The sequence below is a fragment of the Erythrolamprus reginae genome, chromosome 1 (genome assembly GCF_031021105.1).
Source record: "Erythrolamprus reginae isolate rEryReg1 chromosome 1, rEryReg1.hap1, whole genome shotgun sequence".
Taxonomy (NCBI): Eukaryota; Metazoa; Chordata; class Lepidosauria; order Squamata; family Dipsadidae; genus Erythrolamprus; species Erythrolamprus reginae.
The window spans coordinates 347,168,252-347,193,010 of record NC_091950.1 but is presented as its reverse complement, the minus strand read 5'-3'; the positions used below and the strand labels follow the sequence as shown (position 1 = coordinate 347,193,010).

General features: G+C 41.8%; 1 protein-coding gene and 1 non-coding gene across 2 annotated transcripts in view; both read left to right on the top strand.

Moving 5' to 3' along the window:
* The first annotated feature begins 6,422 nt into the window (after positions 1–6,422).
* On the top strand, positions 6,423–6,527 carry LOC139158279 (U6 spliceosomal RNA). The gene has a single exon (XR_011557669.1). It is a non-coding gene; the product is annotated as a U6 spliceosomal RNA (small nuclear RNA).
* An 11,441-nt stretch (positions 6,528–17,968) lies between these two features.
* EPHX1 (epoxide hydrolase 1) overlaps positions 17,969–24,759 on the top strand; it is a 26,580-nt gene continuing 19,789 nt past the window's right edge. The window contains exon 1 of the mRNA XM_070734197.1: positions 17,969–18,099. Within this exon, the coding sequence (XP_070590298.1) occupies positions 18,071–18,099 (29 nt within the window). The 5' untranslated portion in view covers positions 17,969–18,070. The remainder of the gene's footprint in view (positions 18,100–24,759) is intronic.

Below are 24,759 nucleotides of genomic sequence, written 5' to 3'. Positions count from 1 at the left end.
GATGCCATCACAGAACATTTACTATTGTTCTATGCCCAGTTTCCTCTTGCTGCAATCATAAGATTTTTGGCAAACAGCACATTCAAGATTTGCTGCAAGCAAATGGGATAATCTGCACATCCATTGGAAAGTTTGCTTGGTTGACCCCGCCTAACATCTCCTGATGTCCTGCCATGGCAGAGATGGCATAATTGCATTTAAACAGTCCAAACGACAATCATCAAGGAGATATGCCATCATGATAAACAGAGAAGAAGCATGCAATGTACTTTATTTTCTTTCTATTTTTAAATCTTTCTCATAGTGGAATTGATATTTATTTTCACACAAAGCTGATGGGTGGGCAAATATTTATTGTCTGAGATAATTGTGATCTGTTGATCAGGAACAGCAAACTCAGCAAGCTGAATCTGCCAGCTTGCTCTTTTCTGTAGCATTCTGATAACCTTAAATAGGAAGAACAACCCATCTGAGCTCCATGTTGTCTAGAAGATTTCAGGAAGATTTGAACACCAAAGACTGCCTATGAGTTTATTTAGAGTGTAATTCTTAATTTAGGGAAAAATAATATCATCTAGTCAACTGGATGGTGGTAACTGGCATTTGATAATTTTATTGGCTTTGTTTGTTTGTTTGTTTGTTTGTTTGTTTGTTTGTTTGTTTGATTGATTGATTGATTTTTATACCGCCCTTCTCCTTAGACTCAGGGCGGCTTACAACATGTTAGCAATAGCACTTTTTAACAGAGCCAGCCTATTGCCCCCACAATCCGGATCCTCATTTTACCCACCTCGGAAGGATGGAAGGCTGAGTCAACCTTGAGCCGGTGATGAGATTTGAACCGCTGACCTTCAGATCTACAGGCAGCTTCAGTGGCCTGCAGTAGAGCACTCTACCTGCTGCGCCACCCTGGCTCACCCTGGGAATAGTATGAATATGATTATGTATTTATTCAAAAATTCTGAATAGCTCGATTTATTAAAATAACAGGGCATGTTATTGAAATGTTATTCATTTATACTATGACTGTAACGCAATGAATTGTAAAATATTAACAAAATTAAGGGAACAGTTTAAATAATCTAAAGGAAGACATTTAAATAATAAATCCAATTATAATTTAGAATTTGTTGACATAGCCAGGGTAATTGTTCAGTTTCTAATTATAACTTGTGCAAACAAAGTTATCATTAGTGGGCCAGATGAGGAACCACAGATGGAAGCTGACCCAGGAGAGATTCAACCTGGAAATAAGGAAGAACTTCCTGATGGTCAGAACGATCAACCAATGGAAAGGCCTGCCAGCGAAGGTTGTGAACGCCCCAACTCTCGACATATTCAAGAGGAGATTGGACTGCCATCTGGCTGGGGAAGTGTAGGATTTCCTGCTCGAGCAGGGGGTTGGAGTTGATGACCTGCAAGGTCCCTTTCAACACAAACAGAAAGACAGACAGACAGACAAATAAATAAATAAATAAAACTGTATTTTATATTGTACTCCTTCAGTTCTGGCTCTGAAATGCAAGGGTTGAAGCAGGAGATTCACACAGCTTTGGACAATATGTACTAGGGACAATATGCTTAATATGCATGACTTTCTATCATATCATCCTGGAGGCGTCTGTAATATGGTAAATGATATAGCTTTACTAGATAAATGGTCAAAGCAATGGAAACTGCAGTTTAATGTTTCCAAATGTAAAATAATGCACTTGGGGGAAAGGAATCCTCAATCTGAGTACTATTGTATTGGCACTTCTGTGTTAGCAAAAACTTCAGAAGAGAAGGATTTAGGGGTAGTGATTTCTGACAGTCTCAAAATGGGTGAACAGTGCAGTCAGGTGGTAGGGAAAGCAAGTAGGATGCTTGGCTGCATAGCTAGAGGTATAACAAGCAGGAAGAGGAAGATTATGATCCCGCTATATAGAGTGCTGGTGAGATCACATTTGGAATACTGTGTTCAGTTCTGGAGACCTCACCTACAAAAAGATATTGACAAAATTGAACGGGTCCAAAGACGGGCTACAAGAATGGTGGAAGGTCTTAAGCATAAAACGTATCAGGAAAGACTTAATGAACTCAATCTGTATAGTCTGGAGGACAGAAGGAAAAGGGGGGACATGATCAAAACATTTAAATATGTTAAAGGGTTAAATAAGGTCCAGGAGGGAAGTGTTTTTAATAAGAAAGTGAACACAACAACAAGGGGACACAATCTGAAGTTAGTTGAGGGAAAGATCAAAAGCAACATGAGAAAATATTATTTTACTGAAAGAGTAGTAGATCCTTGGAACAAACTTCCAGCAGACGTGGTTGGTAAATCCACAGTAACTGAATTTAAACATGCCTGGGATAAACATATATCCATCCTAAGATAAAATACAGAAAATAGTATAAGGGCAGACTAGATGGATCATGAGGTCTTTTCCTGCCGTCAGTCTTCTATATTTCTATGTTTCTTTAATACTGTACACATTAGAGCAGGCCACTGTGGTGGTAAATCAATGATGAAAAGGGAACAAAGCAAGGAAGATCATTTCTAACCCTTCAGGGACAACTACTGGCTGCCCTTTATACAGAGGCATAGAAGCAATCCCAATGAAAATAAGAAAAAAACCTGTGACATTTTAGGCTTTTTAAAAAATAGAATTTCACCTGCTATTATGAAACCGGTTGCCCTGAGATAAGAAAAATAAAAGGCAAAGAAAAGAAATGGGTGGCTCATTATCCGTTTTGGGCCCACGTTGGCTTAATGCATGCTTCTGATTGTTTTCTTGCCTGGACTAAAAGTAGAAAGTGAAAAATTCATGAACAGATAGGTACAGTGCAGCCTTAGAATGGGAGTGGTGGTTCGCCTGTTTATTTTTGCTTGGCAAGTGTTCCAAGTCGACAGAGTATCTTTGCCCGTAGGCTGTTTTCTTGGAACAAGTGGTTACACGTCTCCACATGAACTGACTATGTCCTGTTTATAATGACCTCTTAAAATGAAACGTAGAAGTTGTTGATATTAGAGATAGGAAAAAGATGTGCCCTACACTAACAAACACTCTTCACTGTGTACAAAAATCACTGATGAGTAGACCAGATAACTTCATCTGCTTCCAAATAGGAGCTTCTGAGGGTCAAGGGAAAAGATATCCACAAGTTGATCTCCACTATTCTAAACGGCAAATGGGGGAAACACAGGGACCAGAATTTTTTTAAAAGCCCAGCTTGCTTTGCATGTGTGTAATAAATAATGTCTCTTCCCTCACCAAAGATCTGTGCGTTCGCCCAGGTTCGCCTGGTGCATCAGTTGCGACCCTATTTGGACCGGGAGTCACTGCTCACAGTCTCTCATGCCCTCATCACCTCGAGGCTCGACTACTGTAACGCTCTCTAAATGGGGCTACCTTTGAAAAGTGTTCGGAAACTTCAGATCGTGCAGAATGCAGCTGCGAGAGCAATCATGGGCTTCCCTAAATATGCCCGTGTCACACCAACACTCCGCAGTCTGCATTGGTTGCCGATCAGTTTCCGGTCACAATTCAAAGTGTTGGTTATGACCTATAAAGCCCTTCATGGCACCGGGCCAGACTACATCAGGGACCGCCTTCTGCCGCACGAATCCCAGCGGCCAGTTAGATCCCACAGAGTGGGTCTTCTCTGGGTCCCGCCAACTAAACAATGCCACTTGGCGGGACCCAGGGGAAGAGCCTTCTCTGTGACGGCCCCGGCCCTCTGGAACCAACTTCCCCCAGAGATCAGAATTGCCCCCACCCTCCTTGCCTTTCGTAAGCTACTTAAAACCCACCTCTGCCGCCAGGCATGGGGGAATTAAGACTTCTTCTCCCCCTAGGCTGTTACAACTGTATATATGGTATGCTTGTATGTATGTTTGGTTTTTATATATTAAGGGGTTTTAATTTGCTTTTAGTATTGGATTTTATTGTACATTGTTTATGATTGTTGTTAGCCGCCCCGAGTTTTTGGAGAGGGGCGGCATATAAATCCAATAAAACTTGAAACTTGAGACTTGCTTCAAGTTTCATTCTACAACAGTCATAAGAAAAATTCCTCTCTTGCCAAGAAAACCCCTAACTATGAGGCACCACCTTGGTGAAATAATATCCTTCCAGGATCACACAGTCCCTGGCAATTAAACTCATAGTTAATCACAGTATGATTAAAGTCAGCTGAATCAGACAAAGGCTTTGCTTTCCCAGGCATGTGAAAAGGAGAGCGGAAGGGAGATTTCTCATGGATCTCTTTTTCTAGACAAACTTCTTCTACCTTCTTTCACCAGAGCAGGATCCATGTTAAAGATCGACTCGCACACTCATCCCCGTTATTTATTTCTAGGCAACTCTGCAAAGAAGCGATTTGTTTTTGTAATATCCTTCTGTTGCAAACAAAAAAAAAGGGAAGGGGCACGGGGAGGAGAAGGTATTTCCAAAGCCAGAGGGGCTGATTCTCCGAAAAGAATTCCTAAGGGGATTAGCTGCAGGGTTGGGGAGGAGTGAGATTTCACCCCAGTTTCTTCCATTAGTCACACATAAAGGCAAGGGCAGTGAAGAGCTGCAAAAAAAATTACTAGCACACTGGGCGTGGCTTATTTTGTGGGTGTGGCTTGCTGGCCATGTGATCAGAGGGCAGGGGCTTGATGATCCTGTGACCAGGGGTGGCTTAAAGGTCATGTGACTGTCTTAAAGGTGGCCAACTCAGGTCAAGAGTTTGGGTTAGGGTTAGATTGTCTGGCCTCTCCTTGCCTCGAAGAGATACAATTTCCCTATCTATTTTCTATTACTGAACATCCAAAATACTCATATACTATTTAATTCTATGTATATATGCCATATGTGTACATACATATTAGACGCAGGCACACAAAAATATACATTATCTACTATATAAACTGTTTGTGTATGTATGCATGCACAGAGCTTCTAGAATTATACACATTCAACCTCATTTACTGCGATAGGAAAAACATACCCAGAGCCCAGAAGGGGGGAAAAGGGAGGGGGGGAAATCAATTTTTTTCTACCAGTACTGCATACTTGACCAAATTTTTCTACCGTCTCTGCGTAGACCATACCCATAGGAGCCCATCACTGGGCAAGGGTCAATGTTATAGATACTGCTACATTTGTTTGTTTGTTTGTTTGTTTGTTTGTTTGTTTGTTTGATTGATTGATTGATTGATTGATTGATTGATTGATTGATTGATTTTTTAATGCCGCCCTTCTCCTTAGACTCAGGGCAGCTTACAACGTGTTAGCAATAGCACTTTTTAACAGAGCCAGCATATTGCCCCCACAATCCGGGTCCTCATTTTATCCACCTCGGAAGGATGGAAGGCTGAGTCAACCTTGAGCCAGTGATGAGATTTGAACCGCTGACCTACAGATCTACAGTCAGCTTCAGTGGCCTGCAGTACAGCACTCTACCTGCTGCGCCACCCTTGCTTCTATGGGAAGTAAGGCCATATTTTATGGGCATAATGGTGGGGGGAACCCAAGGTGATAATTGCTTTATCATCTGGTGGTTGTCATAGTTGGATTATCCTCTTCCAGGACTGGGTTCCTCCCAGTTTAGACCTCATTGCCTGAATTGGTAACAACCCATTGGTGATGTCACTGACCTGGATTGACCAATGCCAGTCCATGGGTGCCACCATCTCTTTTTCTGGAATTTTTAGCAATTTTTTTTTAATGTTTTGAAGGTTTTACCTATTCTGCTACTTGTAAATGAGCCCTCCAGCCTGCCCATGGGTTTATACTGACCTTTATTCCTCCGCTGATCAGCTCCTGAGCTGTGTTTTGGGCTGATTTCTGGTACTGAGAATGCGCAAAAGCCAAATTGCCTGAGGAAATGCATGTGTGCGAAATGTTGCGATGAGAACCAGTGGCGAAGATAAGAGGAACCTACCCCTCTCCTCTTCCATGGGCCACATTAATTTCCTGGCATTTCACTACTATGTCTCTTTTTCTAACAGATGCTATTTGTTAGCGTTTAACAACAGCACTTAGACTTGCACTGCACTTCATAGTGCTTTTACAGCCCCCCATGAGCAGTTTACAATGTCAGCTTATTGTCCCCAACAATCTGGGTCCTCGTTTTACCAAAAGATGGAAGGCTGAGTTAACCTTGAGCTGGTAAGAATCGAACTGGAAGCGAACAGAATTACCCTGTAATACCACATTTTAACCACTGTGCCACCAGAGCTCTTTGTTCAAGTCAGTCCTTGTTTCTCCCATGTTTATTTTGTGAGCTGCTTTATTATCTTTTTCAGGTGTCCTGAATTTCCCTTTGCAGCAACTTTCAAAGTCAGAACTGGCAGCAAGCACTTCTCCTGCTTGCAAATGTGGAGAGTTATTTCCCATCTCTTCTTTTGTCATAAATCTTCTGACTAACTCTGTATCTTCATCCATCAAAAGCATTATCGCTTCGGCGGTACATATACTAAAATTGGAACGATACAGAGAAGATTAGCATGGCCCCTGCACAAGGGTGACATGCAAATTCGTGAAGCTTTCCATTTAAAAAAAAAAAAAGCATTATCGAACAAGCCACCAAATCAGCAGCAAAATCAGTGTCTTGCTGCCAGGATGTCAGCGGGTCCTTTTTTTCTCCTTCCTTGGTTCCATCTGGCCAGATCAATTATCAAGAATAAAGCCACACACACACTGTTTCCAAAGTCTCAATAAACAAGATCTATTGATAATACAATTTTATACAATAAAATGATGAACACCTCTGATAGTTTAACCACACTCACAGACCAAGCTGCAGCAGCTCATACAAAAATAATAATAATAATAATAACAACAACAACAACAACAACAACAATAATAATAATAATAATACAGTAGTACCTCTAGATACAAGCTGCTCCACATGCGAGTATTCCAAGTTACGAGCCACAAGGGGAGAGAAATTTCTGTTCCAGACCCAAGCTCAAATTTGGGATATGAGCCGAGCGTCCACTAGGTGGTGCAAGAATCCTTGCTTCTAGTTATCTCGGAGGGGAAAAACAAAGTCTAAAGCCATTTGTTCCAGATACGAGTTGTTCAACATACAAGCTCCCTTCTGGAACGAATTAAACTCGTATCTAGAGGTACTACTGTAATCACAATCCCAGGGGACAGTAGAATTGAGGAGAAGCAGCTAGACAAATTAATGAAATACGAAGATCTAAAAATCGAGCTGCAACGTCTCTGACATAAGCCAGTGTAAGTGGTCCCAGTGGTACTTGGCACGCTGGATGCAGTACCAAAGGATCTCAGCGGACATTTGAAAACCATCGGAATTGACAAGATCTCCATCTGTCAATTGCAAAAGGCCGCTTTACTGGGATCAGCAAACATAAGTCGCCGCTACATCACACAGTCCTAGGTGCTTGGGAAGCACCCAACTGGTAATGAAATACGAAATCCAGCATAGTGATCTCGTTTGCTGTGTTGTATTGACATTACCTCAGGGACCGCCTTCTGCTGCACGAATCCCAGCGACCAGTTAGGTCCCACAGAGTGGATCTTCTCCGGGTCCCGTCAACTAAGCAATGTCGCCTGGCGGGACCCAGGGGAAGAGCCTTCTCTGTGGCGGCCCCGGCCCTCTGGAACCAACTCCCCCCAGAGATTAGAACTGCCCCCACCCTCCTTGCCTTTCGTAAACAACTTAAAACCCACCTCTGCCGCCAGGCATGGGGGAATTGAGATCCTCTTTCCCCCTAGGCCTTTACAATTCTATGCATGGTATGTATGTATGTATGTATGTTTGGTTTTTATATTAATTGATTTTTAATCATCAATACCAAATTACTATTGTACACTGTTTTATTGTCGCTGTTAGCCGCCCCGAGTCTCTGGAGAGGGGCGGCATACAAATCCAATAAATAAATAAATAAATAAATAAATAAATAATAATAATAATGATTATTATTATTATTATTATTATTTATTAGGTTTGTATGCCGCCCCTCTCCGAAGACTCGGGAGCAGAAGAAGTCCATGGGAGCAGAAGAAGTGTCTCAGATGCCAGGCACCATCTTCCATGATGGGGAACGTTGCTTGCCACACACCCCTTTTCCCAGAAGCCTGTCTTTATATACTGCCAAGGAATAGCCAAATGTCCCATAGATCTAATCAACATCAATAACTCCTTCTAGAGAGATATTCATGTCTGGATCTCATCCTCCTTATTCTTGCATCTAACAGGGGGCCTACGATGCCAGTACTCCTCCATCTCCTGGTCCTAAAAATCTGTGATCAGCTGAGCTGGATGTGGACCACTCACAATACCTTGACACTTTTGAATGCTTCTGATTGGTCCCTGGAGCCTGATCTAGCATGAGTATTTTTATAACACATAGCTTTCATGTTGACTTACCTAAGAATAAGTATCATTAGAGAAACTGAGACTTTCTTCTAAATAGACCTGTGTAAGGTTGTATTATCTATTTTCTGGACCAGGGGTGTCAAACTCATGTGACGTATCATGATTCCCCATCCTCGCTAAATTGGGAACGGGTGTGGCCAGCATGTAATACATCCAGCTCATAGGCCATGAGTTTGACACACCTTGTTGTGGTCCCCCAGCAGCCTGCAGAGCTGGCAGCAGTGTCAGACAGTGAGGAGGCTGAGGAGGAACATGGACCAGGCCTGGAGTCTGGAGAAGGCTCGGTGTCATGCGCAGAACTGCCAGAAGGTAAGAACAGTTACTGAGAAAAGGGCTACTCAGGAGCAGGCTTGGAGATTATTGGCCCCTCCCATAGGATATAAAAGTGGAGAAAATGGATGTGCTCTTTTCAGGAAGCAGCTTATTTATTTATTATCTTGTTTATTGGATTTGTATGCCGCCCCTCTCCGTAGACTCGGGGCGGCTAACAACAATAATAAAAGACAGCATGTAAATCCAATACAAAAACAGCTAAAAATCCTTATTGTAAAACCAAACATACATACATACAAACAAACATACCATACATAAATTGTAAAGGCCTAGGGGGAAAGAATATCTCAGTTCCCCCATGCCTGATGGCAGAGGTGGGTTTTAAGGAGCTTACGAAAGCAAGGAGGGTGGGGGCAATTCTAATCTCCGGGGGGAGTTGGTTCCAGAGGGCCAGGGCCGCCACAGAGAAGGCTCTTCCCCTGGGCCCCGCCAAACGACATTGTTTTGTTGACAGGACCCGGAGAAGGCCCACTCTGTGGGACCTAACCGGTCGCTGGGATTTGTGCGGCAGAAGGCGGTCTCGTAGATACCTTGGTCCGGTACCATGAAGGGCTTTATAGGTGATGACCAACACTTTGAATTGTGACCGGAAACTGATCGGCAACCAATGCAAACTGCGGAGTGTTGGTGTTACATGGGCATTTTTGGGAAAGCCCATGATTGCTCTTGCAGCTGCATTCTGCAGCCTTTGGAGCCTGGAGAAGGTGAAACATGAGCCTACTGGGCCCACCAAAAATTTGGAAACAGGCCGTTTCTGGCCTCCAGAGGGCCTCCGGGGGGTGGGGGAAGCTGTTTTCATCCTCAGCAGGCATTGAATTATGGGTGTGGGCACTCGTGCATGCGCGATAGCACACGTGCACGCTCTTTCAGCACCCGAGGAAAAAAAGGTTCACCATCACTGCCCTACACTATCCTTGTAAACTTTACAAACATTAGGCATAGCTGCTTAGTTGTAAAGGTCTGGTTCTTAGCTAAAAGTTTTTTTTTAAAGCCTTTCCAAAGGACATGCTGGCTGGGATTTTGGGAGTTGCAATCCCAATACATCTGGACAATGGGGAAGGCCAGTAGAGTCCACACTGAATTAGATGGTTTCCAGATCCAATTTAGTAGGAAGCACGTGTTACTAGTCCTACATTTTGACAATATAGTTTGGCAATGACTGTGTCTGGACTACATGAAATCATCCTGTGAAGATACTCCTTTGCACACCAAAAAGGAGCATCTGTGAACTGGAACATCTCTCTTGTCTTAGAATCTGATAGTCCTTCTTGCCTCTTGGGACCTTGAAGCCTGCCAGTTTGTTTTTCTAGTTGGATACACAGACACATTTATGCAATTCTCAAGACTTTGCAACAATTCATCAACTTGTCCTTTCCATTTGTACTATCACCAAATAACCCTTGAGTAGCAGAAGCATAGATGTAATAGGGTAATGGCACTTCTATTCTTATTTAGTAAAGTTCATAGCCCTGTATCCTCCAACTCAACTGAGAAATATTGTTTTTTGTAAGCGGAGCTCTTTAGTTATGAATGCTAAAGTTCTATTGATGTAAAAATTCTTGTGGCTGTATCAATATAGAAATGGGACATTTGGCACCAGGGGGGAAACCTATACAGGTAGTCCTCAACTTAGGGCCACAATTGAGCCTAAAATTTCTGTTGTTAAGTGAGATATGTGTGAGGTTTGCCCCATTTTGCGACCTTTCTTGCCACAGTTTCTAACTAAGTCACTGCAGTTAATAAGTTAATTAGTGAATCTGGCTTCCCCCATTGATTTTACTTGCCAAATACAGTGGTACCTCTACCTAATAACACCTCTAGTTAAGAGATTTTCTAGATAAGAAACGGGTGTTCAAGATTTTTTTGCCTCTTCTTAAGAACCATTTTCGACTTAAGAACCCGAGTCCGGAAAAATTTCCCAGGAAATTTGAGAGTAGCACAAAGGCCCAGCCAGTTTCCTGCCATTCCCCCTTTAATCCCGGCCATCTCGGGCTTTTCTAGGCTGCCAGAGGAGCCTTTCAGTGGCACTTAAGGAAACTTTGGCAACCCACAGCAAACAGAGCGTTTTCCTTTCTCTGGGCGCTTGATGAGGGAATAAACCACTTCGCTGTGGTGACTCCTTCGTGCTGCCTTCTACACACCTGGTGCGAAGTTGCCTCCCGGAGCATCTGGGCACGGAAAGGCAAAAGAGGGTGCTTGACCCTGGCCAGATCAACTCAGCTTCAGCCAAACCGAGGAGTCACCACAGTGAAGGAAAGGCACCAGCTACAAAGTGAGCGAGCAAGAGGAGAGGGGAGCCCTTTAGCATGAGAAGGAAGAGGAAGCAGGTAGCAGCAGCAGCAGTCACCTTTCGGTCAAAGGAGCAGGAGGTTCCCCAATCTCTCCTGCCTGGGTTTCTCTCTCTGGCACAGCGTATGGGAGGCAATCTCCAACTGGGTGTATGCTTTGCACATGCACAGAGGGTAAAAGAACCCAATTGGCAGCGTCTGAGCAGGACTGACTCTCCGGCAACTGACAGGTATGAGTGAACAGGAGCATGTCACCCTTGGTTACCATCATATAAGACTCTTTGGGGAGGCTTTAAATAAAGTAATGAGCAGAAGCTCATGGAAAAAGTGAAAAATTATTAGGGAAGAAATAGATGGAGGAAGGGACAATAAGAAAGTGTGTAAGAAAAAGAGATTGGAGGATTTAGAAAATATGAATGCAAAGCAAAAAGGTTTGCTATAGTTGTAGATTTTTTTAAAAGGTACATTAATAAAGAGATTGGTAAAGTTTGAAACATCTGTACAGTAATCCTCAGCTCATGACCACAACAGAGCCCAAAATTTCTGTTCCTAAGCGAGACAGTTTCTAAGTGAGTTTTGTTCCGTTTTATGATCTTTGTTGCTCCAGTTGTTAAGTGAATCTCTGCAGTTGTTAAGGGAGTAACACGATTGTTAACTGAATCTGACTTTGCTTGTCAGAATATTGCAAAAGGCGATCACATGACCCTGGGACACTGCAACATCAGAAATGATGTCCTAAACCAGGTGGACCTTTTTTCCCTCGGCTACCAAAAGTGTGCATGCATACACTTTTAATAGACGAGGGGGAAAAGGTGCACGAAAGGCCACACCCATAATACAATGCCCCTCCCTCACATCATATTGGATTATTATTGTACGCTGTTTTATGATTGCTGGTAGCCACCCCGAGTCTTCGGAGAGGGGCGGCATATAAATACAATAAATAAATAAATAAATAAATCCTGCACATGTGCATGTGAAACCCCCCCCCCCCTCTGTTTTGGCCTCACATCCCAAAACAGCAGTGGGAGTTGGGAAAGCCTCCCTTCCCCAAACAGAGCTGGGAAGGAGGGACCATAGAAAGTCTTATCGGAATGGGCGGAATATAAATGTAAATGTAAATGTAAATGTAAATGTAAATGAATATAAATATAAATATAAATATAAATATAAATATAAATATAAATATAAATATAAATATAAATATAAATATAAATATAAATATAAATATAAATATAAATATAAATATAAATATAAATATAAATATAAATATAAATATAAATATAAATATAAATATAAATATAAATATAAATATAAATATAAATATAAATATAAATATAAATATAAATATAAATATAAATATAAATATAAAATGTCACCTGGTGGGACCCAGGGGAAGAGCCTTCTCTGTGGTGGCCCTGACCCTCTGGAATCAATCCCCCTGGAGATTAGGACTGCCCCCACCCTCCTTGCCTTTCACAAACTCCTTAAAACCCACCTCTGCTGTCAGGAATGGGGAAATTGATTCCCCTAGGCCATTTCCGCTTTATGTATGGTTTGCATGAGATGTATGATAGTTTTTACATTAAGGGTTTTAAATTGTTTTAATCGTTGGATTTGTATTGTTCTGTTTTTGTGAGCCGCTCCAAGTCTTCGGAGAGGGGTGGCACACAAATTTAATAAATAAATAAATTTTATTTATTTTATTTATTCAATTTTTATGCTGTCTTAAAGTCTGAAGACTAAGTCAACCTTGAGGCGGTAAGAATCAAACTGCTAGCAGTCAGCAGAATTAGTCTGTAGTACTCAGTAGTTGGGTTCCAATCAGTAAGGATAAGGGAAAAAAATATCGCTCGAATGTACAGTTGCATGGCAGAGCCGTGGAGTTGTATGCAATTATCCGTACCGGTAGGAACCCACTACTGGTAGTACTGCATTCTAACCACTGCATCACAATGGCTATTTTTCAATCAATTGCAAAAATAAAAAAAATTAAATTTCCATCTCTCTACATTCAATTGCTAGTGGTTTTCTCTCTGGTTCTATGTAGAGCTGAGGGGCTTGGTGACGGTGGCGGCGGCGGTGGCGGTCGCAATTGGTGTGGCGGTGCTGGCAGTGACGGTGGCTAGGGATACCCGAGGCAGTAGCAGTGTCTGAGGGAAATCCCTGGTTACCTTGTCTCTAGTGCACGTTTCCTCGTCGCCAGATGTTGGATCCTTGCTGGAATGAAGGACTACAATCTCGGTAACGGTTGCAGAACAGAACAAAGACAAAACATGGCCGTGCCTTGCAGCTATATATATCCCGGGCTGCCAGGCTGAGCCAACCAATCAGGTTACAGTATTTTCCCGCCCAAGGAATGTGGGGCGGGTACAAGGCCTAACTGTCCTCTGGACACAACAGTGGGCTTCTGCCCAGATGGAGGGGAATGCAGTGGGGTAGCGAAAATGGAGCTCCAGCCCAGAGCACCCAATTTGCACTGAAAGATATTGAAAGAAAATGCAGGGTGTCCTGCATAAGCCACGCCCACAGTGTGGTAGTAAAAATTTGGTAGCCCTTCACCGGGGACAACCATTGAAGCATATGGGAAAGCATCCCAGAACCACCCAAAGATATTTCCTACCCATTTGTAGGAAACTTCCTTAGCTGAGCAAATTATCAATGAAACTTCCTCGATGCACCTTTGTTGCTGGTCTCGCTATTTCTTTTATCTCCAGAGTTGCTGCTCTCGGTTTTATTACTTTGTTTCAAGGAAAGGGGAGAAAGGAATTGCTAGCAGATCTCCAAATTAATTTCATGCAGCTATATATTCTTCCCTGTTGCGCTCTGGATGTCAGAAGGGGCAAGTCAGAACTTCAAGCAGAAATTATAATATTATCTGACATTTCCTGTATGGTTTAGCTTCGATTTGCCCTGTAGGGGACAGGTGTCACTGAAATAATTTTTGCATCACAATCTGAGCCCTGGGCGCAGTTGGATAGTCCAATGATTAATTATTTGCTAGGGCCTTACATATATTGTGAACATCTTGTTATTCGAGCAAAAGTCTTCTCTTAGTGGGGGGTTTTCAGGCATCCAGCTGAGCTTCTGATGGTAGAAGGAGCTAATAGCTATCCAGCCCCAAGGCCTTTCATGGATTTTAGGATTAATTATACACTGACTGTTTCCTTTCCTTTGCTCTGATCTATGAAACAGTGATTTCGGGATGTTGTGATACTGCTGCCCTACAGGCAAAGCTTCAACAGCCAGGTGTAAGGTGGAACAGCCTCTACTGAGAAATGGTAGTGTAAATTTAAAACAAAAAAAAAAGTAGCTGACAATGCCAATAAAGTACTCACAAACAACCATTGTATGATTCTCAAGAATCTCAAAAGTTTATAGCGGTGATGGCGAAACTTGTTATTGTTGTTACATAGCTGTACGTTCTGTTGGAAGATGTGTCTGAACCAGTAGTCGGTTCTAAAACCCTTTACTACCAGTTTGTGCATGCGCAGAAGCATCCCAGGTGAATGGGCGGAACCTCCCACTGCTGGTGCTACCGGTTCTTAGAACCGGGCCGAACCAGGAGCTGGTCTGAACATACAGCAGGGGTGGTTGAAATGCAAGACCACGATGGTCCTGTCATCCTGTAGACCTCAACAGCTTTTCGGGAATGGGCTGAATGCTAGAAAGCGTTAATCTCCCACCATGAAGCTCCAGAACATCAGGGCTATGCAGGGGCCAAATGGGGACTACAGAATCACAGAAGAATTCTAATCCAAAACACAAAGGATTAAACAAGCACAGATGTTTTCTAGGGATGTCCACCCTGTTTTTGGGAAGAAGCCCATTGCAGCTGTTGTCCTCTGGATGCTTTATTTGCTTAGGCAAACCAGCCTACATTAACCTCTCAGCTCATTTGAGTTTGGTCCTTTCCTGTTTAATGAATAAAGAAGGAGGACACTGAGGAATACTTGTCTATACCGGTAATTTATGCAGGTGAAAACCGTCTACTTTGCTCTTTCAGATTACAGTAGAGTCTTGATTATCTGACATAAACAGGCAGGCTGATGATCAGATAGCTGAAATACCAGATAATCCAGACTCTACTCTCAGAAGGTGGGCCAAAATATCTCCAGGACCGCCTTCTGCCGCACAAATCCCAGCGACTGGTTAGGTCCCACAGAGTTGGCCTTCTCCGGGTCCCGTCGACTAAACAATGTCGTCTGGCGGGACCCAGGGGAAGAGCCTTCTCTGTGGTGGCTCCGACCCTCTGGAACCAGCTCCCCCCAGAGATTAGGATTGCCCCCACCCTCCTTGCCTTTTGGAAACTCCTTAAAACCTACCTCTGCCGTCAGGCATGGGGGAATTGAAATATCTCCCCCTTGCCCATGTAGTTTTTGTGTATGATTCGATTGTGTGCTTGTTTTATATATATATATATACAGCACGAAGCTTGGAAACTTCAGCCTGGTGGCCTTGACCTGACTCAAAATCAAGGCAGGAGAAAAATAAATAAAAATAAATAGGCCCCGGCTCCTGCAAACTACTAAAACCCAACGGGTATTCCATCCACCCCTTGCACGCTCTTTCCTTCCCTCCTCCACTTGCCCAAGCCAATGCCGCTGCCGGCACAAACATTTCCTGCCGGCGGAGTCCCTGCTGTCCTCCGCTTTGCTCCTCCCAGGAACAGTTTTCTCATTGGAGAAATAGTCCTACCCTTACTTTCTTGCTTGCATTTACCCAGACCAGCTTGTGGGAAAATCCTCCGATAGATAAGATTGGGTTGGGTTGGGTTGGGTTGGGTTGGGTTGGGTTGGGTTGGGTTGGGTTGGATTGGATTGGATTGGATTGGATTGGATTAGATTAGATTAGATTAGATTAGATTAGATTAGATTAGATTAGATTAGATTAGATTAGATTAGATTAGATTAGATTAGATTAGATTAGATTAGATTAGATTAGATTAGATTAGATTAGATTAGATTAGATTAGATTAGATTAGATTAGATTAGATTAGATTAGATTAGATTAGATTAGATTAGATTAGATTAGATTAGATTAGATTTTTATGCCACCCTTTTGCTCAGACACAGGGCGGCTAATTATTATTGGTATCTAATTATTATATTTTTATTTGCTTAGGCAAACCAGCCTACATTAACCTCTCAGCTCATTTGAGTTTGGTCAATTAATTACGTTTGGTCAAATTAATTAGACATCACTAATAATTTTTGGCATCTAATTATTAGATACCACTGCCTATGTATTTGACAAACAGTTTTTTAAAATTGTCTAAACTTGTCACCATCACCATATCTGATAGCAGTAAATTCCATAGCATAACTGAATTGTAGGAATACTGTATATAAAAGGTTCTGCACAAGTTTTTTCTGGGCATGAAAAAGCTAGTGTCAAGTAGTTCCAGGCACGGACTGAAATGCATCTATCCCGGGGAGAGATATTTGGGGAGAGGGATGGAGAATGGCAAAAACTATGAAGGTTGTCTGCAGAATGCCTCAACTGAAAGGAAGTAGCGAAAGTGAGGAAGCAGAAAGACGGTCAAGGAGTGGGGGTTGTTTCCAGCCGGTTGGATATGCTGTACTTGAATCCAAGGATATTAAGGGCTAAGGGTGAGTAGGAAAGGCAAATTATTGGGAAAACTGGTCAATTGGGGAGAGAAAACAAAGCATCGAACCAGAATATCTCCGGGACCGCCTTCTGCCGCACGAATCCCAGCAACCAGAGTTGGCCTTCTCCGGGTCCCATCGACTAAACAATGTCATTTGGCAGGACCCAGGGGAAAAGCCTTCTCTGTGGTGGCCCCGGCCCTCTGGAACCAGCTCCCCCCAGAGATTAGAATTGCCCCCACCCTCCTTGCCTTTCGTAAGCTCCTTAAAACCCACCTCTGTTGTCAGGCATGGGGGAATTGAGATATTCCTTCCCCCTAGGCCTATACAATTTATGCATGGTATGTTTGTGTGTATGTTTGGTTTTTAATAAGAGTTTTTTAGTTATTTTAAATATTAGATTTGTTATATGCTGTTTTTATTGTTGTTGTTAGCTGCCCCAAGTCTACGGAGAGGGGCGGCATATAAATCTAATAAATAAATAAAGCACACCAGCATTCTCTTAGTTGCCAAACAAGCTCTTACTGGATTTTGTTTGTGATGAATCCTAGAACAACTAAAATATCCTGGGCTCTGGTTCTGCTGAATCACAGTCTGATGCATTTTCTCATTTACTTTAAGTTTTGTGCACAGCCCTAATAGATGGGGAAAAGAAGTTACAATACAAGTCTATGAATCTCAAACAATGTACAATTCTAGTCACCTTATTGACTGTGTATCTATAAATATATATATGAACTGAAAAAAAGTTCAAAGGGACCTAACAAAATGACCAAAAGTCTCAACTGCCTGGCCTAAAAAACAAGGGTAGGATATTTTGAGCTGCTTTGATCAGATTTATATACCAAGAATAAAATATGTTTTTAACATGGTTCCGCCATGATCTTATTTATCACATTTGTATAGCCACCCATCCCCCAAAAAAGCCATTCAACTTTGGGTGGTGTACAAAAGCCAAGAATGAGAAAGCAGATAGACACCTGTAGCTGATCTATTTGCTAAATTTATATATTGCCTTTACTCCAGAAAAAAACAAAATGATTGGCATTCATTGAGACTCCTTCCTTAATTTTTCCCCCCCAAACAAAATATTGGCTAGGGTAAGTTGAATGATAGTCATCTGCTCAAAACTATTCAATGAATTTCCATAGTTGAAGGTAAATTTGAACTTCATCTTCCTTAAATTTAATCCATCTTCCTGCTTTGGTGGTGGCTTTGAGAAATACAGGCCAGGTTCTTTGAAAAATAAATGGATAATCATAGGATCCAGGATATGCTCTTCATGAGCAATCATAGAAACAAGTTTTAGACAGCAGGTGGCGCTAAAGGACTATGTTAACTTCCTAATCTTTGTTTTTCAGACCACATATCAAAGGTCAGTTGAAGCAGGAAGTTCCCACAATTGTTTCAACCCAGCACAAGCTAAGCTGAATTCATTTGTGGCTCTCCTTTGTTGCAGACATGTGGCAGGAGTTTCTGCAGACTGTCCGGTGAGTGTAAAATGCGGCAACCAAACTGGGGAGGGGGCAGCATTCGAGTGACGGGCAGTTGACCATTTGTCTAGATTTCTACTAAGAAAGCTACTCGAGTAGTGAAGAACTAACTGTACTGCTGCTGGAGGGAAGTGGAGATCCTCAGTATAAAGGCAGCAGCCGCTCCTAATTGTTGTGGACAGAAATGGTGCGATAAAAGCGATAAGATTTTATTTATGGAGCAATTAAGTTGCAGTGCTTGCAGCTTCAGGCTACAGATGTATCTTTTAATTCTTGCCTCTTAGGTAAACATGCATAGAAAACATGATGGAGAAACCTTTGATATAATGAAACGTGCACATAGTAAATGCATAAAATGAAGAAAAGTACATTCTGTATGGAGGATATAAAGAAAGGATATAGTGGAAGAACCATACCATAGTTTTTTCCATTTGCAACAGAACTTGCAGCCTGTTTCAAATTAGCATTCTTAACATTCCTTGGTACTCTGAACCACTAAATTCTTAGGAGATATTTTTTTTATGATCTACACGAGATTGCTCTTCAACAGCCTTCTGAAGTTTCAACTGGTGCATAATGCAGCTGCCCAGGTAGTAAAAGGTGTTGGATATTTGACACCACTGCAACGTGAGCTGCATTGGTTTCCAGTGTGTTTCCAGGTGCAATTCAAGGTGCTGGCTGTTACTTTCAAAACACTTTGTGGCTTTGGGACTCAGTTACCTGAAGGATTGTTTTTACTCAACCAACCTAGCTGGGCAGGTTGGACATGCTTTGGGTTTCAACAGCCGAGGAATGTTAGTTGGCTAAGACTGATGGTTTTTCTGCTGTAACAAACCCTGCTGAACAAACGTCCTCGAGAGATTAGAATGTGCCAGAACTTGTTGGGTTTTATAAAGCCTTGAAGAACAGGTTATGTGCTCAGGCCTGGTTATGTGCCTGGACCTGAGGTTCCGAGTATGTGAAAAGATCCATTTCATGGTTAGGTACAGTTCTCTTTTTTAATCCATTTAAAGCCATTTCATTCTGTGCGCTGAAATTTTATGAAAAAGTTCACACGAGACGTTTGGACAAAAAGAACAGAAATGTTTATTCTCTCTGGGTATACCAAAAACGGTTTGCAAAGCAGGTATTCTTCACAAGGGAAGAGACATTTGTACAGAAGCTAAAGAGCAGGTTATATAGGTTTTACAAATCACAAAGGTACATAGAATTCCTCAACTTATCATAGGGGTACACAGAATTCCTTGCCCAAATATGGTCCACATCCTGCCTCCCTCTCCCGAAGATGAATAGCACCTTATATGGTTTATTGGGTAAACAGCAAACATTTATCTTGTTAAACAGCAAACATTTATCTTGTTAATCAGCAAACATTTATCTTGTTAAAAACAGATCCCAAAATGACAGTCACAACATAAGGAAAAACAGGAAATCCTAATCTTGTTAACGACAGAAACTACAGACAGCAAATACTGATATTCTTAAAATAAAACTTAAATTATTTTATACACAATGGATTTTTCCTTCAATGGTTAGGTACAGTTCTCCTTTTTAATCCATTTAAAGCCATTTCATTCTATCAGAGATTTAAATGGTTTTATGTTGTTTTAGTCTGAGCCACACAGAGCAGATTAGAATTTTATTTATGTTATTTTGTCAAGTATGTATTGGTAGTATACACAGATATAATGCTGTTTATATACATGAGATGGGTACTAATAAGAGGGAAACATTAGGACAGGAACAGTAAGCATGCTGGTGCGCTTATGCGCGCCCCTTACTGACCTCTTAGGAATCGGGTGAGGTCAACAGTGAATAGTCTAAGGGTAAAATTTTAGGGGATTGGTGATGAAGCTACATACATTCACTATCAATTGGGCCTGATAGTCTACGTGCATACTTTCTGTTCTGGTTTCTGGTAGAAGTTTACTAATTACAAATAACTCTCATTAAATGCATAATTTCATGAATAAAGCAATTCGGTTTATTTCTCTGCTCTCTTGTACTTCAACACATTCCAGACATCAATCGGTCCGTTATCTCTCTTCTAGCGCATTCCTCACATTCCTTTTCCTGCTTCACTTGGACAAGATTTATTTCCTAACTACATATCTATAAAAAACAGCAACACTGACTAAATACAATGCAAAATACTTTGGCTTACTTTAGCATGGCAAAAAAAACCTCCATATTTCTTTTCAGCAACATTGAAACTCCACCCTTCTTCTCCACTAGCCCCCTGATGTGCCAAATACCTCACTACAACATTTAACCCATTCCTCTCCTTAATATCTTCTTCCAGACCTTTGCTCTCTACGTTTCTGAATCCTTCTGAATTTAGGGTTAACCCAGCGCTCGTCTGATTCTCCCTCGCTAGATCCTGAACTCATAGCCCCATCCTGTGGCTGGCCTCTCACCTGTTCTACTACCTGTAACCCCGGGCCCCCCACTACTTCATAAACACTATCTGAATCTGAGTCCTCAATATCTTCATCATCCTCCAATTGATCAAGAGTATGTACAACACTTTCTAAAAAAGCTTTCCACAGCCATAGCTGAATCACTAAGCATAATCTTTGAAAAATCATTCAGGACCAGTTCACTACCAAAGTTATGGTCCCAGCGAATCCCAGTGACCAGTTAGGTTGCACAGAGTCGGCCTTCTCCGGGTCCTGTCAACTAAACAATGTCGTCTGGCGGGACCCAGGGGAAGAGCCTTCTCTGTGGCGGCCCCGACCCTCTGGAATCAACTCCCCCCGGAGATTAGGATTGCCTCCACTCTCCTTGCCTTTTGCAAACTCCTTAAAACCCACCTCTGCCATCAGGCATGGGGAAATTGATTCTCCCGGACCGTTTCTGTTTTATGCAAGTTTTGTCTGAGATGTATGATTGTTGTTATATTAAGGGTTTTAAATTGTTTTTATCGTTAGATTTGTACCGTGTTTTGTGTTGTGACCCACTCCGAGTCTCTAGAGAGGGGTGGCATACAAATCAAATAAATAAATAAATAAATAAATAATAATAATAATAATAATAATAATAATATGGTCACAAGCAACGGTCATCCCCATCTTCAAAAAAAGAGATCCCAGTCTAGCTGAAAACTATAGACCAGTGATGGTGAACCCTTTTTTCCTCAGGTGTCGAAAGCGAGTGCGTGTCTGCTATCATGCATGTGCGAGATCCCATACCCATAATTCAATGCCAGGACACGGCAAAAATACCCCCCGGAGCCCCTCTGGAGGCCAGAAACAGCCCATTTCCCAAACTCTGGTGGGCCCAATAGGCCCATTTTTCACTCTCCCCAGGCTCCAGAGGCAAAAATAGCCTCCCCCGTCCCCCCAGAGACTCTCCGGAAACTGAAAGTGCCCTCCCAGAGCCTCTGGATGAGCGAAATATAGCTGGCCAGTAGGCACGTGCACATTGGAGCTCAGCTAGGGTAACAGCTCATGTGCCAGCAGATATGGCTCCACATGCCATCTGTGGCACTCGTGCCATAGGTTCGCCATCACTGCTATAGACCAATCTCATTATGCTGTGTCACATGCAAATTCATGGAATCAATCATAAACCAATCAATTACTCTCCACCTAGAAACTAACAACCTACCGGTACTCTCTAACAGACAATTTGGTTTCAGAAAAAGATTATCTTGCAACCTGCAACTCCTTCACCGCAAAAACATATGGACTGCACATCTTGATCAGGGCAAATCAATAGATGCAATTTACATTGACTTCTGTAAAGCCTTCGACTCAGTGGTTCATGGCAAACTACTTCTAAAACTCAAATCCTACGGCATCTTAGGATCCCTCCATAGCTGGATAATTGCGTTCCTATCAAACAGACAACAAGTTGTCAAAATAGGGAGCACCATATCTAACCCTGCTCCGGTTAAGAGCAGCATACTCCAAGGTAGCGTACTTGAATCAACACTCTTCATGCTCTATATAAATGACCTTTACGATCACATTACAAGCAACTGCATTCTCTTCGCCATCAGTGTCAAACCTTTGAACACTACCGATAACACAGCTACTCTGCAAAAAGACCTTGACTTTGTGTCTGAATGTTTAAACATCTGGCAACTCCAAATCTCAAACAAAAAATGTTCTGTCCTAAACATTGGCAAAAAGAATCTGAATACCAAATATAAGCTTAATAAACAAGACCTTGCAGACAACCCACACTCCGTAAAAGATCCTGGAATATTCATATCAAATGACCTAAGTGCCACTGCAACAACATTGCCAAAAAGGCTTCAAGAGTTGTTAACCTAATCCTATGTAGCTTCTGCTCCGGGAAGTTCAACTACTAACCAGAACATACAAAACTTTCGCCAGACCAATCCTTGGACTACCCTTAGACTATCCACTCTTGACCTCTCCTGATTCCTAAGAGGTCAGTAAGAGGCGTGCATAAGGGTACCAGTGTGCCTTCCGTCCCCTATCCTAATGTTTCTCTTTTATTAGTATCATGTATATAAATATTATTATATCTTGGTATACCACCAATACATACTTGACAAAACAAATAAATAAACAAATTAATAAAAGAGTCAAGTAGTGAGTTCCAGGCATTAACTAATCAGTTGCTGAAGTCAATTGTGTGCATATCCCCAAAATTGCTACTGGAGCGTAGCACCTAACCGCTCTGGTAGTAGGCCATCTCTGGCGCTACCATCACATCTCAAGCTGGTCTCCTGGTGATAGAGCACTCTGGTTTTTCCGATTATCTTTTCTGAACCTCACAGAACCCCACAGAGCTCCGTGGTGACTCTCATGAGGTAGGGATGTAGTGGGTGAACTTCTCCTAAATTCATGGTGCTGCACGGCAATCCTATCATTGTAGGGATGAGTTGGGCACTTTAGAGCGAGAGCCTCACCTCCTACCTGGTCACCGCCATCTTCCAGATGGGCAGCATCCATGTTAAACAAAATAAAATATTGTATTGCTTAGGAAGTTTAAATAAGTTTTTGCTAGCCCTGGTCCAGTATATTTCAAACCAGAGCAAGAAAGAGACATATGTCTGTATATTTGTATTTTCTATACAATTATTTATTATTATTTATTATTTATTAGATTTGTATGCCGCCCCTCTCCGTAGACTCACCTAAACAGTTTATGTCCTTATTGTTAGGTAATTGTTATTATTAGGAAATTCTCCAAGTATAGAGACCTACTGTACCCTTCCTATCCTATCAAATGAAATAAGCATTTATTCTCTTTTTCCCTAACTCAACCATCTACAACTTCTGAAAAGTACCCAGATTAAAAATCACTCACCTGGGGGCACCTCTACCTGGCAGCTTTGAATTACTTCAGTTCTATATTTGCACCTATCCAACCACATTATATTGGTCCATTTGAAGAAAAGAGACTTGTGTTTTTCTTGTGACAATGATAACTTTTAATAAAAACTGGAACAAAATTGAGTTTATATTATTTGATTCTATTTTATTTACACAAAGCTGCAGCATTGGACAACCCAATTTTCCACTAAGATTGTTGCTGCCTCCCTCTCCAGGTTCCTGGGTTCAAGCAAATACTTCAAAAAGGTGGAGTCATAGAATCAGAAAATTAGTTGCAGCTACCACGCTCCACCCTTGGTTTTGTGTAGAAATTCAAATTAAAGTGTCCTCAATAGAGGATTGCGTAACCTGACAGTACTACTTATGACTTGGCATCCTTCGTAATTCCCGTATTTGAAGTTTTGGGTTTAATTTTACTTTATTCAGTTTTGAGTAGTATGGTCAAGTCATTGGAAGGAAGAGCACAACAGATTTTACATACATTGCATTTGTCATTGAATGCCGTTGGCACTTTAATATTGAAGCATCCCTAGATGACATAAGCCTGATTTATTCAAGGCCTGTGACTAAGATAAAACAACATCATAGAAGTATGGCAGAAGAAGATGGGGCTTCCAAGGGCTATCAGGGGTCACGTCCAGCACTCACTAGTTGAATGAGATCAAAGCAGGATGTATTGGCAATTTCAGGTTTTCAGATACAGGACTTCCCCTTTGGTCTGTGTGGCAACTTTTTCACCTGCCATTCTGCCCGTTTTTCAAAAGACAGATAGAGCCTTGCTCAAGCTAAGGTTAATCGCAATTATGCAATAATGCTAAACTGCTCCGTTGGCTAAATATTTTATCTCCCTAAACTCTTATCAATTTAGTGCAAGGGTGAAAGCATGTGAAAAATGAAACGATGACACCAGCCCCTCCCATATCCCCGTAGCTCCTGAAAGTAGTACAAAGGAATCTGCAAATCCGCTATTATTGCATACATATCAAAAAGAAAAGAAGCAGGGAAGGCAGGTCTCATAAGCAGAAGTTCTATTTATGACCTAGCTCCATTTGTGATTGATTTTTAAAAAAATATGCAATTGAATGAAATGCAGAGGTAGGATATAGAAAAGAGTGTAGCAATGACAGTGTTCTGTGGTTATACCTTGTCCTGTATACATTGTAAAGGTGTTTTTCTTGCCAGGTGAGAATGTGCAAAAGAGGGGGTAGATTAGATTAGATTAGATTAGATGATTTATTGGATTTATATGCCACCCCTCTCCGCAGACTCGGGGCGGCTCACAACAATGGTGAAGAACAATACATAGTAACAAATCTAATATTTAAAAATGTAGGTTACAGTTTTA